At 44.9% G+C, this 13,610-nt stretch overlaps 1 protein-coding gene across 1 annotated transcript; it reads right to left on the bottom strand.

Moving 5' to 3' along the window:
• Positions 1-650: 650 nt before the first annotated feature.
• LOC142388996 (olfactory receptor 4B13-like) lies at positions 651-1,589 on the bottom strand. The gene has a single exon (XM_075474546.1). The coding sequence runs from the start codon at positions 1,587-1,589 to the stop codon at positions 651-653; it is 939 nt and encodes a 312-aa protein (XP_075330661.1).
• Positions 1,590-13,610: the final 12,021 nt, after the last annotated feature.

Below are 13,610 nucleotides of genomic sequence, written 5' to 3'. Positions count from 1 at the left end.
CCTGACATAAGGTGCCTTATGATGGCCTTTAGCCTTCAACTGATGCTGCATAATTAAAGTGAATTAAACTGCAGATGGTTAAACACAGTTACAGACACATTTTGGTCCCTTCTGAAAATGATCTCCCGTTTCAGCGTTGGACATCCACCTGGGTGTCTCACACGTCTCAGTTCAGAGACTTGAAGAAACAACAGTTTAAGCTCAGAAATACAAATATTTCAAAGCGTATGTGTGAAGTTATTAGACTTTAAAGCAGTGGTAACAGAACAGAAGGAATGACTACTTTCAGTGACCCAGAGAAAATCTCTAGCTCTGTAACAAAAGTATTTACTCTTTCTTCAGACTGTTATTAAAATCAAATAGTTCTGCACTCACATTTAGTTCCATTTAATCTAATAATATCTCAGTTGACTCAAGAACTCTTTTGTCCCTCTGGCCATCAGGCTGTACAACAGCTCTCAGTGATGGCACTTCTTTATTTTCTTGCTTCTTGTACGGTCAGCTTATATTTTTAAATTGTTTATAGTTGTATAAACCTTTTTATTCCTTTATTGTTATGTTTTGCTACTGGATGCTTGAATTTCCTTCGGGATCAATAAAGTATCTATCTATCTATCTATCTATCAGTTCTATCTCATATGACGGTTGGATTAGAGGTAGATCTTCCTCCCAAAAAGCAGATCTTTACATGCGTTTCTTATTTTGGACATTTTCAGTCCGTAAAGCACAGGATTGACAAGCGGCTGACATGTGAGCCAGTACAAGGACAAAAAGATGCGCAGCATGTTCGGTAACCTGCTCAAGTTAAACCTACTCTGCACAATTTCAAAAAAGGCCCCAAAGGAGAAGTTGAGCAGAGAAGCCAGGTGTGGTGTGCAGGTACTGAAAACCTTCTGTCGGGTTTGTTTGGACCCAGAAAAACACACTTTCAGGATTCTAATATAAGTGTAAATGATTAGAACAATCAGACCCAGGATGACTGTAAACATGTGAACAAGTCCACAGATGTTATTGACTGTGGTGTCAGAGCAGGCCAGTCTGGTGATATAGTAGTTATCACAGTACACTTTGTTGATGAGGTTCCCACACAGCTGTAAGGGGACAGTTAGTCCACACACAAAGAAGACATTAGAAAGGAAAGAGTAGACCCATAAAACAGCAGTGAGCACAGCAATCTTATTAGATGTCATACGTATGTTGTACTGCAGAGGATAACAGATAGCAAGATATCTGTCATAAGACATGATGGCCAGGGTGAAAAACTCTACACCTCCGTACGAGTACAAACAGAAAACCTGCAGGAAACAGAGAGGAGCAGAAACAGTGTGAACGTCAGAGAGGATCTGAATCAGCAGGAATGGAAACAACCCTGAACTACCATACAGCTCATTTACAAACAGGCTGCACAGAAACATGTACATGGGTTCATGTAAGCTCCTGTTCACACTGATAACCACGATGAGCAGAACATTAGAGCTGATAATCAGGATATAAAGAGTCAGCACAACCAGAAAGTATAAATGCTTCAAACGCCCGGTGTCAAAGTAAGCAGTGAGGGTGAAATATGAAACCTGTGTGGAGTTTACCATGATCACCTTTCCAGTCATTACCGCTGTTCAGAAAGAGGATACACTGTGATTACTCTCCAACAGTTTGTCAAAGCTCAAAACCACAAACTCTCCACATGTTCAACTCACTGTCAGATGATTCAACATCAGTGTGATGCAGGCTGTGAGGGTGGTTGAGCTGCTCATACCTCTTTAACCTTTTCAGGTGAGGGGTGGGGTGGAGCCCAGGTTTCCATTTCCGGTCTGATTGGTAGACAGAAACGTATAACTTCTTAATGTGTTTTGTGGACTTGGATAAGGCGTTCGACCGTGTCCCTCTGGGACTCTTGTGGGGGGTGCTCCGGGAGTATGGAGTGCCGGACTCCTTGATATGGGCTGTTTGGTCTCTGTATGACCGGTGTCAGAGTTTGGTCCGCATTGCCTGCAGTAAGTAGGACATGTTTCCTGTGAGGGTTGGACTCCGTCAGGGCTGCCCTTTGTCACCGATTCTGTTTATAATTTTTATGGACAGAATTTCTAGGCGCAGCCAGGGTGTTGAGGGGGTCCGGTTTGGCGACCTCAGAATCGGGTCTCTGCTTTTTGCGGATGATGCGGTTCTGTTGGCGTCGTCGGGCCGTGACCTTCAGCTCTCACTGGAGCGGTTCGCAGCCGAATGTGAAGCGGCTGGGATGACCATCAGCACCTCCAAATCTGAGACCATGGTCCTTAGCCGGAAAAGGGTGGAATGCTCTCTCCGGGTCAAGGATGAGATCCTTCCCCAAGTGGAGGAGTTCAAGTATCCTGCAGTCTTGTTCACGAGTGAGGGACGAATGGAGCAGGAGGTTGACAGACGGATCGGTGCGGCGTCTGCAGTGATGCGGGCTCTGCACCGGCCCGTCGTGGTGAAGAAGGAGCTGAGCCAGAAGGCCAAGCTCTCCATTTACCGGTCAGTCTATGTTCCTACCCTCACCTGTGGTCACGAGCTGTGGGTAGTGACCGAAAGAACGAGATCGCGAATACAAGCGGCCGAAATGAGTTTCCTCCGCAGAGTGTCTGGGCTCTCCCTGAGAGATAGGGTGAGAAGCTCGGTCATCCGGGAGGGGCTCGGAGTAGAACCGCTGCTCCTCCGCATCCAGAGGAGTCAGATGAGGTGGCTCGGGCATCTGGTTAGGATGCCTTGTAGGGGCAGCTTCGCAGCTGCCTCTTCTGAGCGGATAAAACTTCGTCCAACGCGCGTTGTAGAAAAATAAAGTCTATTTATTTGTTCACATTCAAACCAAACAAAAGGTTTCATTAACTCAAAGTATACAAACAAAAAGGGCTCTATTTCGGAGGTTTCCACAAACACGGTTAAAAGACTGTTTGCCTCTTCCGCTCCCAGCTGGCCACCTGAGCGAGGCGTTTTTTATGAAACGTCATTCCAAATCCAATTAGACACGTCACACAGTAGGCCAAACAGAGCGGACCAAGCAAGACAGTCCAACAACAAAATAAATAATCCATAATTACCAGATCAAACTTTATAAACATAAATACCATCATTCCATAACCACAATATACAAATAATAAGTCAAAAAGTTTATCAAACACAAAATAGGCAAAATGGCTCCAACATTCCGGCCCCTAATTGAGCACAATGTGGCAATTCAATCCATATTCATAAGGAGCCATTCATTTCAAATTCAGAAGTCCAAAAGCATTCAAGTTCTGCATGAGCACATAGCGCTAAAGTCTCTCATGATTCAACAGAAAAGTCCTTCAAAAGTCTTCAAAATGTATCCTTTGGAGAAAATGGTCCATTAAAAAAAAAAATAAATAAATAAAATCATTGAGATTCAAAAGAGTAATTCGAACAAATAGTCCTTGTATGCTCATTTCATCGTCCATTATTCAAGCATCACATTCAAAATTCAAACTCAAAGTCAATTTTCATATCAATTCCACATTCAAAATTCAATTTTCCTTCATATTTCCCAAAGTTTCAAAGAATTCAGCAATGCTTTCCACATTCATATCAACACACACAAAAACACGCACTTTCATTCAGTGCACTATTGTGTGGTCAGTAAAGTGTTATGTGTCTTATATGTACTATGATGCGTGTTCTATGTGTTCTGTCAGGTTAAGTCAGTCAGGTCATATCTTTAAGGAGGCAAAGTCTTGTGATAGGCCTTTCAAGGGTGCCAGTTTGGGTCTTGACCTTGACACGACGTACATGTCCGTTGGTGTCAGGGAATGTCTCTGTGATCAAGCCCATAGGCCAGGAGTTGCGTGGCGCAGTTTCATCAATGATCAGTACCAGGTCACCAGGTTTAATATTTCTCTTCACTTCATTCCACTTCTGTCTCTCTTGCATAAGGGAAAGGTATTCTCGCGTCCATCTTTTCCAGAAGAGATCTGATAGGTACTGGACCTGCTTCCATCTTCTCCTGGAGTAACAGTCCTGCTTGTTAAAGAGTCCTGGTGGAAGGATAGGCTTTCCCTTAAGGAGCAGTATGTGGTTGGGTGTAAGAGGTTCAGGATCTTTCGGATCTCCAGATGATGCAGTGATTGGACGTGCATTGAGAATGGCTTCCACTTCGCAGAGAGCAGTGTGAAGACATTCGTCAGTCATGGTTTGTTCTTTCGTGACAGAGTACAGGGTTTTCTTGATGATGCGTATGATACGCTCCCACGCACCTCCATGATGTGAGCCGTATGGTGGGTTGAAGGTCCATTTGATTCCCTTCTCGTGCATTGCGTTCTGTATCTTACTGAGGTTCATGTGAGTAAGGGCTTCCCTGAGCTCTCTTTCGGCTCCCACAAAGTTGGTTCCGTTATCACTGAGGATCTCCTTGACCTGGCCACGTCTACAGATGAATCTGCGGATGACTGAAATGCAGGAATCTGTGTCTAGGGTGTAGGACATCTCCAAGTGTATGGCTCTGCTGACAAGACAGGTAAATAATGCTCCGTATCTCTTCACTTTGCCACGACCATACTTGACTTCAATAGGTCCGAAGTAGTCCAGGCCTGTGTGAGTGAATGGGGGTAAGTCTGGGGTTATTCTTACAGAGGGCAGGTCTGCCATTTTCTGGTTGATGGCTCTGCTATGCCACCTTCTGCAAAGTATGCAGTCGTCCGTTATTCTCCTTGCAGCAGCATTTGCTTTAGGGATCCAGTATTTGGTTCGTAGTTCTGAGAGCATTTGATTTTTTCCACAGTGTCTGGCTGAGTTGTGGACATAACTCAGAAGTATTCTTGATAAGTGGTGGTCATGAGGCAGAATGGCTGGATGTTTGACTTCTTCCGGCATGGCCAGCCTACTCAGTCTGCCACCCACTCTTAAAATTCCTTCTTGGAGAACAGGGTCTAGCTTATAGAGCTTACTGTCTCTCTTCACAGTTTGGCCCTTCTGTAGCGCACACACTTCATCTCTGAAGGATTGATGTTGAACATGGGCTAAAAGTGACATTTCAGCATCTTTGAGCTCTTGGACTGAGAGCTGTTGGTCTGCAGGATCTGGTCTTACTGACATTTTCAATGAGACGCTGGTCTGGCTCTTCAGCCTCAGATGTTTCTTGAACTTTAGAAGCCAAGCTGTAGCTCTGATCAGTTTTGGTCATGATGAAAAGTGCTCTATGAAGCAGGTAAGGGGGCTCTGCTGCTGGACTGTTGTGGCAAGAGTCACGGCAGTTTTCTTTACCTCAGTGTCATTCTCAGAGAGTTCCAGAGGTTCAGTCGGGAGTTTTGGCCAAGCACTTTCAGATTGGGTCAGGAAGTCAGGGCCTTTGATCCAATTTGTAGCTGCCAGTAAGGTCTCAGCTCGCATCCCTCTGGATGCCTTGTCTGCTGGGTTCAAGGCAGTTCGTATGTGACGCCATTGAGATTTCTCTGTCAGATTGCGAATGAGTGTCACTCTGTTTGCCACGTATGTTTTAAATCTCTGTGTGTCACTCATGATGTATTTCAGAACCGAAGTGCTATCAGTCCAGAATACAGAGTCTGACATCCTGAGCTCTAGCTCATTCCTCAGCATTCTGTCCATCCGAGCAGCCAACACTGCTGATGCAAGTTCCAATCGGGGTATTGTGATCACCTTCAATGGAGCCACTCTTGCTTTCCCCATCAGAAAGGCAATCTCCGGAGGTCTACCTCTACTGGTCAGTCGCAGGTAACTCACTGTCCCGTAGCCGCTCTCACTGGCGTCGCAGAAGTGGTGTAATTGGGCATCTTTGACTTCAAATCCTGCTGGCTTGTAGCATCGTTCAATTTTGAAGCTGGAGAGTACCTCAAGGTCCTTCAGCCATTCCTTCCACTTTGATGCAAGTGCTGTTGGGATATCCTCGTCCCATCCATAATTCAACTTGCAGAGCTCTTGGAGAATCATCTTTCCAGACAGCATGACGGGCGATAAGAATCCCAGGGGATCATAGATGGAGTTCAGCACTGACAGGATTCCCCTTCTGCTATGCGGTTTTTCTTTCAAAGTGATGTTAAAGAAGAACATATCTGACTCGATGTCCCATCTCATGCCGAGAGCACGTTCAGCTGGAAGTTTGTCCTTTTCCAAGTCGATGTTCTTGAGCTCTTTGGCCCATTCCTCGTGAGGTAGTGATGCGAGGACTGAACGGCTGTTGCTGGCCCATTTGGTGAGCTTGAATCCACCAGTTGCGCAAACTGCCTTCAGGTTCTGGACCAGAGTGATGGCTTGCTTTTCATTGGCCACTGATTTTAAACAATCATCTACATAAAAATTATGCAGGATGGTGTTGAGGACTGGAGTGTCAGCCTTGTCTTTGTTATCCTCAGCTGTCTGTCGAAGGGCAAAGTTTGCACAGCTTGGGGATGAAACTGCACCGAACAGATGCACTATCATTCGGTAATCTCTAAGTGGTTGTTCAGTGTCGCCATCTGGCCACCATAAGAATCTCAGAAAGTCCACATCATCTTCCGGAATTTTTACTTGGTGGAACATTCCTTCAATGTCCCCCATCATGGCCACTGATTCCTGTCTGAATCGAAGTAGTACACCCAGCATGGTGTTCGTAAGATCGGGGCCTTGCAATAGCTCAGAGTTCAAGGATGTGCCTTGGAAGGAGGAAGTACAGTCGAAAACCACACGGATAGACCTTTTCTGCTTGTGATAGACCCCGTGATGAGGGATGTACCAGAGTCTTCCATCGTTCCGGTGGAGCTGTTCTTCAGGTACCATCTCAGCATGTCCTTTCTTGAGAACATCATTCATGAAGCTGACATAGTCCTTCTTAAACATTGAATCTCTTTCCAATTTCTTCTTAAGACCCAGAGCTCTTTGTTCGGCCATCTTCTTATTGTTTGGTAGACAGACATCATCTCTGCGGAATGGCAGTCGCAACTCGTAGTGACCATCTCGTTTCTTCACAGACTCGTTCATGATCTCAAGAAATCTTTTGTCCTCGAAGGAGTGTTCTGATTTCTCATCGTAGGCCAATTCTGGGAAATCCTGATTGTACTGCTGAACCCAGAGTTCTTCCAGGCGAGCCACTGATATTCGGTTGGATGTGACCAGTGGTCGGCCATGGTGGTCTACAGGTGAGCTAATGCCCAATGGTCCATTTATGATCCATCCTAGGCGTGTTAAGACAGCATATGGCCCCTCGACTTGACTGCTGATCACCCTCAGGGGTTCCAGGGCCTTGGGAACATTCACCCCAATCAACAGACTGACGTCTGCTATGAGGGACTTGAAATGGATGTCGTGTAGATAGGGCCACTGCTTCACATCATCCTCACATGGGATGTTCTCTCTTTTTACAGGAATGGTGCATTGTGTGAAGACCTCGGGAAGCGCGAGGAACTGGTCACCATCGAGGCTGCAGACTTCCAGTCCTGTCACACTGTATGTTTGCACAGGCTTTTCCTGGTTCATGGTTCGTAATAAAATTTCTGTTTTTCTTCCTCTCACCGACAGCTGTTCCATGAGTGCCTCGGTGCAGAATGTTGCAGAACTTCCGGAATCGAGGAAGGCGTAGGTTTGCATGATGTTACTGCCCTTGGATGTTTTTACTTTCACAGGTACGATCGGCAGTTTGTGGTCTATAGTGCCGGCCCCTGTTTGGCCTGTAGATGTCAGGCTCACTAGGACTGACCCTGTACCATTGCTGCCATCTTTCTTGGTCACAGAAGTGACTGTTGCATTCTGCGTAGCACCATCAGGTGGGTTGTTTGTAAAATGCAAGATCGTGGGGTGTTTCTTTGCGCATGAGTCACATGTCAGGCGGTTTTTGCATGTCTTGCTGAGATGCCCTTTAATCAAGCACCCAAAACAAAGCCCATTTCTCTTCAGAAACTCCACCTTTTGGTTGTGGGGAATTTTAGCTATCCGTCTGCAAGATTCCATGGTGTGGTTTCCCTGGCAGTACATGCAAGGTTTTGCAAATGCGTCTTTCTTGTTTGTGTTGGTGTCAGAATTCTGTGTGTTGGCATCTGTAGAAGTTGTGACTGGGGACACTGTGGTAGCAAAAGTTTTCTTGCTTCCAGACTTCGTATGGCGTGTGTCTGTTGCCACCTGTCTGGGTTTTGGATTTTTAGTCACATCTTGAATATTGCCAAACACTGGGTCTTGCATGATCCGGACTTCCCTTTCAATGAATTTGACTAGGTCGTGGAACTTGGGTCTCTGCTTAGTCTGCTCCATGTGGTTGCACACAGCAGATCGCCATCTCTCTCGGAGTTTGTATGGAAGTTTTGTTACAATCAGTTTCATGTTGGATGGTAAATCAAGCTCTGACTTGTACTGGAATGTTTGTGCGGTGTTGTTACAGCTTCTCAGATAGAGTGCATAGCTGTTCAGCTCCTCTGCGTCATCTGGACGAATTGCGGCCCAATCCAAGGCTTTCTGCATGTATGCCGTTGTAATTTTAAATTCGTCACCGAAGTGATGTTTGAGCAGGCGCTTTGCTTCCCTATAACCAGCTGCAGCATCCATATGTAGACAGCTTCTCACGAGTTGCTTAGGCTGCCCTGCGGTAAACTGATCCAGGAAGTACAGTCTGTCTTCAAAACTGTCAGTCTTGTCTTCAATATTGTGTCTGAAAGCTTGCGTGAACAACTGGTATTCTAACGGGTCCCCACTGAAGACAGGAACCTCTTTTTTAGGAAGAGAAGTCTGCGACACTACAGACACAAGCAGGTTTGTCATGTCTGATTGTGCTGATATGTTCATGGGGCTGGATGCACCCCCTGCAGGAGTGATCTGTCCTCCCATCTGTTGGCTGACTTTCTTACTGACAATAGGTCTGGAGGTAACATGTTTGCTTAGTGGGTTTGCTGTTGTCATTGGTATTGTTGTAGTTGTCGTTTTAGTTGTTATTGTTGGTGGTGGTTTGGGTGTTGGTGCTGCTGAAATCTGAAGTGCTCGCATGGTTGTCTGTAGAGGTGTTTTTGGTACAGCTCCTAATTCAGCAAAGTGAGGTGGTAAAAGCACTGAGTCGACTCTGCTGTCTTCAGTTGCCATGGTTTCAGTAGGTTGGGGTTGTTGAGTTTCCAGGTATTCATCCAGGTAAGCATTCATACCATCTTCCTGTTTAAATGTAGGTTCTATTTCCTCGCCAAGTTCAAATGCATTTAGGACCTTTAATTTTGCATCTTTAACAGCCAGGTCTTCTTTTAATTGCAGGGCTTCCATCTTAGCTTGCAAGTCTTGTTTCTCTTTTTGCAAGGTGTGTTTCTCCTTTAGAGTCTTTGCCCTTTCTAGCAATTCTGCTCTATCTGCTGCTAATTCAGCTTTGGTAGCAGACAAATAGGACTTGGAGGTCTTGGATGTACGTGATGATCGTGAACTACGTCTTGATACCCTTGAGGCACTGTCATTCGGGCCAACTAGTGATTGTGGATCTACGTCGTGTTGTGTTAATCGTAAATCTACGTCATGCTGTGGCAACTGTGGGGCTACTTCATGTTGTGTTAACCGTGGGGCTACTTCATGTTGTGTTAACTGTGGGGCTACTTCATGTTGTGCCACCCAAGCGTCTGTGTCAGTAATGAATGTATAGAATTTAGATACCCTGGGTTCATACCAATCAAGGTTCTCATTCTCTCTCATGTCATCAGACAACAGTGCTTGCACAGACTCATGACACACATTAAAATCATTAAGTATAATCTTAAAACCAAGCAACTCAGTTTTCACAACAGCAACATCAGCATGTTCATTCATCATTTTTTTCATGTCATTCATTTTGCGAGTGCAATGGCCAAGTTTGCCTCGCCGCGTTGCACTCAGCGCTTTAAACGAAGGCTCTGGCTCCGGTTGCGTCTCCCATTCAGTAACCGGCACCTGGCCTTCATCAGAAATGGTCATGTCGGAGTTAGTGGGCTCCGTGTGGGCCTCCATGTCAGACATATCAACAGCGTAGGCCTCTATCAAATCAAGTGCGTCTTTTTACACAGTCCAAGCACGTCGAAATTTAAAGGTTCAAGTATTACACGCGCATTCAAAGCTCCTCAGCATGCGTCAAAACAGTAACCCGAGCTGGGATATTTCGATTTTAATATTTCCACAAAGCGTCAGACTGTCACAAAAAGCAGTTCATTATACTGTCCATAATTTTACCAAACGAAAAAAAGTGTTCAAGGCGAAGAAAACAAATCACGGTCTCAGTAATCCACGTTTCAAATCTTGAACAGAAGTGCGATCCGTGGCACCAATGCAGGCCTCGCCTATTGTCCTTCCAAACAGCTCCAAACAAAGTCTCTCGTAAAAAAGTGACTGAGCTCACCTGGTCTGTCGATCAAATAATATTCCAAGTTACTCACGACCCTGAGACGATGTAGGATAATCCACAGAAAGTCTTCCAGTAATCCAAATAAGAAGCGAATCTTTGTCCATCCACATCCGAAATTTGAAGCAGTCTTTTAACTTATGTAGGGGCAGCTTCGCAGCTGCCTCTTCTGAGTGGATAAAACTTCGTCCAACGCGCGTTGTAGAAAAATAAAGTCTATTTATTTGTTCACATTCAAACCAAACAAAAGGTTTCATTAACTCAAAGTATACAAACAAAAAGGGCTCTATTTCGGAGGTTTCCACAAACACGGTTAAAAGACTGTTTGCCTCTTCCGCTCCCAGCTGGCCACCTGAGCGAGGCGTTTTTTATGAAACGTCATTCCAAATCCAATTAGACACGTCACACAGTAGGCCAAACAGAGCGGACCAAGCAAGACAGTCCAACAACAAAATAAATAATCCATAATTACCAGATCAAACTTTATAAACATAAATACCATCATTCCATAACCACAATATACAAATAATAAGTCAAAAAGTTTATCAAACACAAAATAGGCAAAATGGCTCCAACATGCCTCCTGGGGCATCTGGTTAGGATGCCTCCTGGGGCATCAGGTTAGGATGCCTCCTGGGGCATCAGGTTAGGATGCCTCCTGGGGCATCAGGTTAGGATGCCTCCTGGGGCATCAGGTTAGGATGCCTCCTGGGGCATCTGGTTAGGATGCCTCCTGGGGCATCTGGTTAGGATGCCTCCTGGGGCATCTGGTTAGGATGCCTCCTGGACGCCTCCCCGGTGAGGTGTTCCGGGCCCGTCCCACTGGGAGGAGGCCCCGGGGAAGACCCAGGACACGTTGGAAAGACTATGTCTCTCGGCTGGCCTGGGAACGCCTCGGGGTCCCCCCACAACAGCTGGAGGACGTGGCAGGGGCAGGGATGTCTGGGTTTCTCTGCTCAAGCTGCTGCCCCCGCGACCCGACCCTCGGGTCAAATTAACCCTTTAATTTTGGCGCTCAACTAGCGCCAAAATTCCCTATTTTAGAGGCCTTATAACTCAGCCATAAAGCATGACTCAGACCTCATTCAAAGTTTATATGTGACAGGAGACTCTCGGCTATAACTGAACCAAAGGGTTTGTTGATACATTATACAGCTTTGACACAACGGCAGTTTACAGTTCAGGAAGACTACATCTCGACCGAGGTGTCTCTTTCACTCTGTTTCTCACTCTAAATTTGATACTGCACCAATTCCTCGAACACGTCTTTCATGTCAATAATATCTGCCAAATCTGGACAAATTTTACTTCAAAACGTAGGCATTTTTATCCCCTTTCACACAAAGTCACACTCATTGAGCTCTGCCAAACATATGTCTCACAACTCGCCTCTAAGCGCAGAGTCGGCCCTCCAGCTGACATTTCGTCCATTATAAACGCCTACAATCATAAAATTTAGGTGAAAAATGATTTTGAACTGCCATAAAAAATGAGCCACACATAGTAGCTGAATGAAAATTACACTGCTGGCTTCTGCAGTCTCTTGGGGTGCTGATGTTTCAAGAATTATTCGGATACGACTTTTACTTTTCGAACAACTACCGTTTGTACGAGACAGTCGAGTGCAGTCAAAATTATAGTGCAATTTGAAGAAGCCATAGTGTGTGCACATATGACAGTTTGCTCCCTGTCTAACACAGACGAGCCGCACCTGCTCCTGTTACCGAGGCAATGCCTTGTTAGCCATCTCTGTTCTGAGACTGCTTATGAGGGCAGAGCCAAGATGGATGCCCTGTTATAACAGCTTCATGTTATAAATCTGATCTGCTTTTCTCCTTTAAACTGATAGTGAGGGGAAGCTTTAAAATACCCACAATGCAATGGAAAAATGCATTGAAAAGCACTTACCGAGGCCATTTTGAAAATGCCATAAAAGCTGTATTTTAAAAATGACATAACTGTCTTCATCAGACCTGTCTTAGGAATTTTGGTTCTCGCAGAAGCCCAAAATTTAATGGGAAATTCGAATGAAAAGCACTTAACGAGCCAAAAATGCCAAAATCTGCCCTATTTTGGAGGTCTCATAACTCAGCCATACGACATCACAGAGACCTCATTCAAAGTTTATATGTGACAGGAGACTCTCAGCTTCAACTGAACTAAAGGGTTTGTTGATAGGGTGGGCAGTAGATTGGCACCCATCAAAATTTCTTCAGAAATTTTCTAGTATATGTTAAACTGGATAAACCATCTCTGAACAAATACGGTGGTCTCAGGTATCACCTTTCCAGCACCCATAATGCACCACTGTCTCTAACCATCCGCACCTTGGATCATGTGATCAAAACATGTTGACCAGGCAGTTAAACAAGTCACAGGTGAGAATGACTAAATAACCCACACATTGGTGAGGTGACTCAGTGACATATGTGACCTTAACAACTTGCCAAATGTAAACGACCCCCCTATTACTTATAGGTAGATACTCTCACCAACTGGTTTGGAACTGAAGAAGATCCAAAAAGAAGGAGTTCTGTTATCCTTATTACAGCTTTGAGGATCACCATGAGCTAGAGTTAATCTCCAGTCTATGATAATTTCTCTTTCAGACTGAACCTGTTCCAACATGAGCAGTTAGGACAGTTTGAAGAGCAGCAGGTTTGTGGCCTCAGTATTGGGTTCCTGGCCCATAATGCACTGCATCATGATAGCAGCTGCCACAGCTGTTTCTTTCTTGCCTCCACCAGGTAACTGCATATTAAAGCAGTGCTTCTCAGACTTTTATATCAATCCCAACTTGGCAGGAAGAAATATTTTCATAACCTATCTCAAGAAAATGGTGACAAAATAGAATAGGTTTAACTTTATTTAAGCAACATCAAACTCGTTAACATTGATTTCTTCTGTTCCAAACAATAAAAAACAGCTTTCATTTCAAACAACTTCTTTTTTTAAACTGAGACAAATTAAACAGAACTTGCACTTTGCCAGAAATGCAACAGTAAAGTTAAGTCTGTATAAAGTGCAGAAGCTTGTCAAGAGGAGCCATTGTTACACGGTGTAACTTTAAGAAGTTATACGTTCTGTCTCCAATCAGACCGGAAATGAAAACCTGGGCTCCACCCCACCCCTCACCTGAAAAGGTTAAAGAGGTATGAGCAGCTCAACCACCCTCACAGCCTGCATCACACTGATGTTGAATCATCTGACAGTGAGTTGAACATGTGGAGAGTTTGTGGTTTTGAGCTTTGACAAACTGTTGGAGAGTAATCACAGTGTATCCTCTTTCTGAACAGCGGTAATGACTGGAAAGGTGATC

This window comes from Odontesthes bonariensis, chromosome 9, assembly GCF_027942865.1.
Source record: "Odontesthes bonariensis isolate fOdoBon6 chromosome 9, fOdoBon6.hap1, whole genome shotgun sequence".
Lineage (NCBI taxonomy): Eukaryota > Metazoa > Chordata > Actinopteri > Atheriniformes > Atherinopsidae > Odontesthes > Odontesthes bonariensis.
The sequence above is the reverse complement of the archived record's forward strand: the minus strand, read 5'-3'. Positions and strand labels throughout refer to the sequence as shown.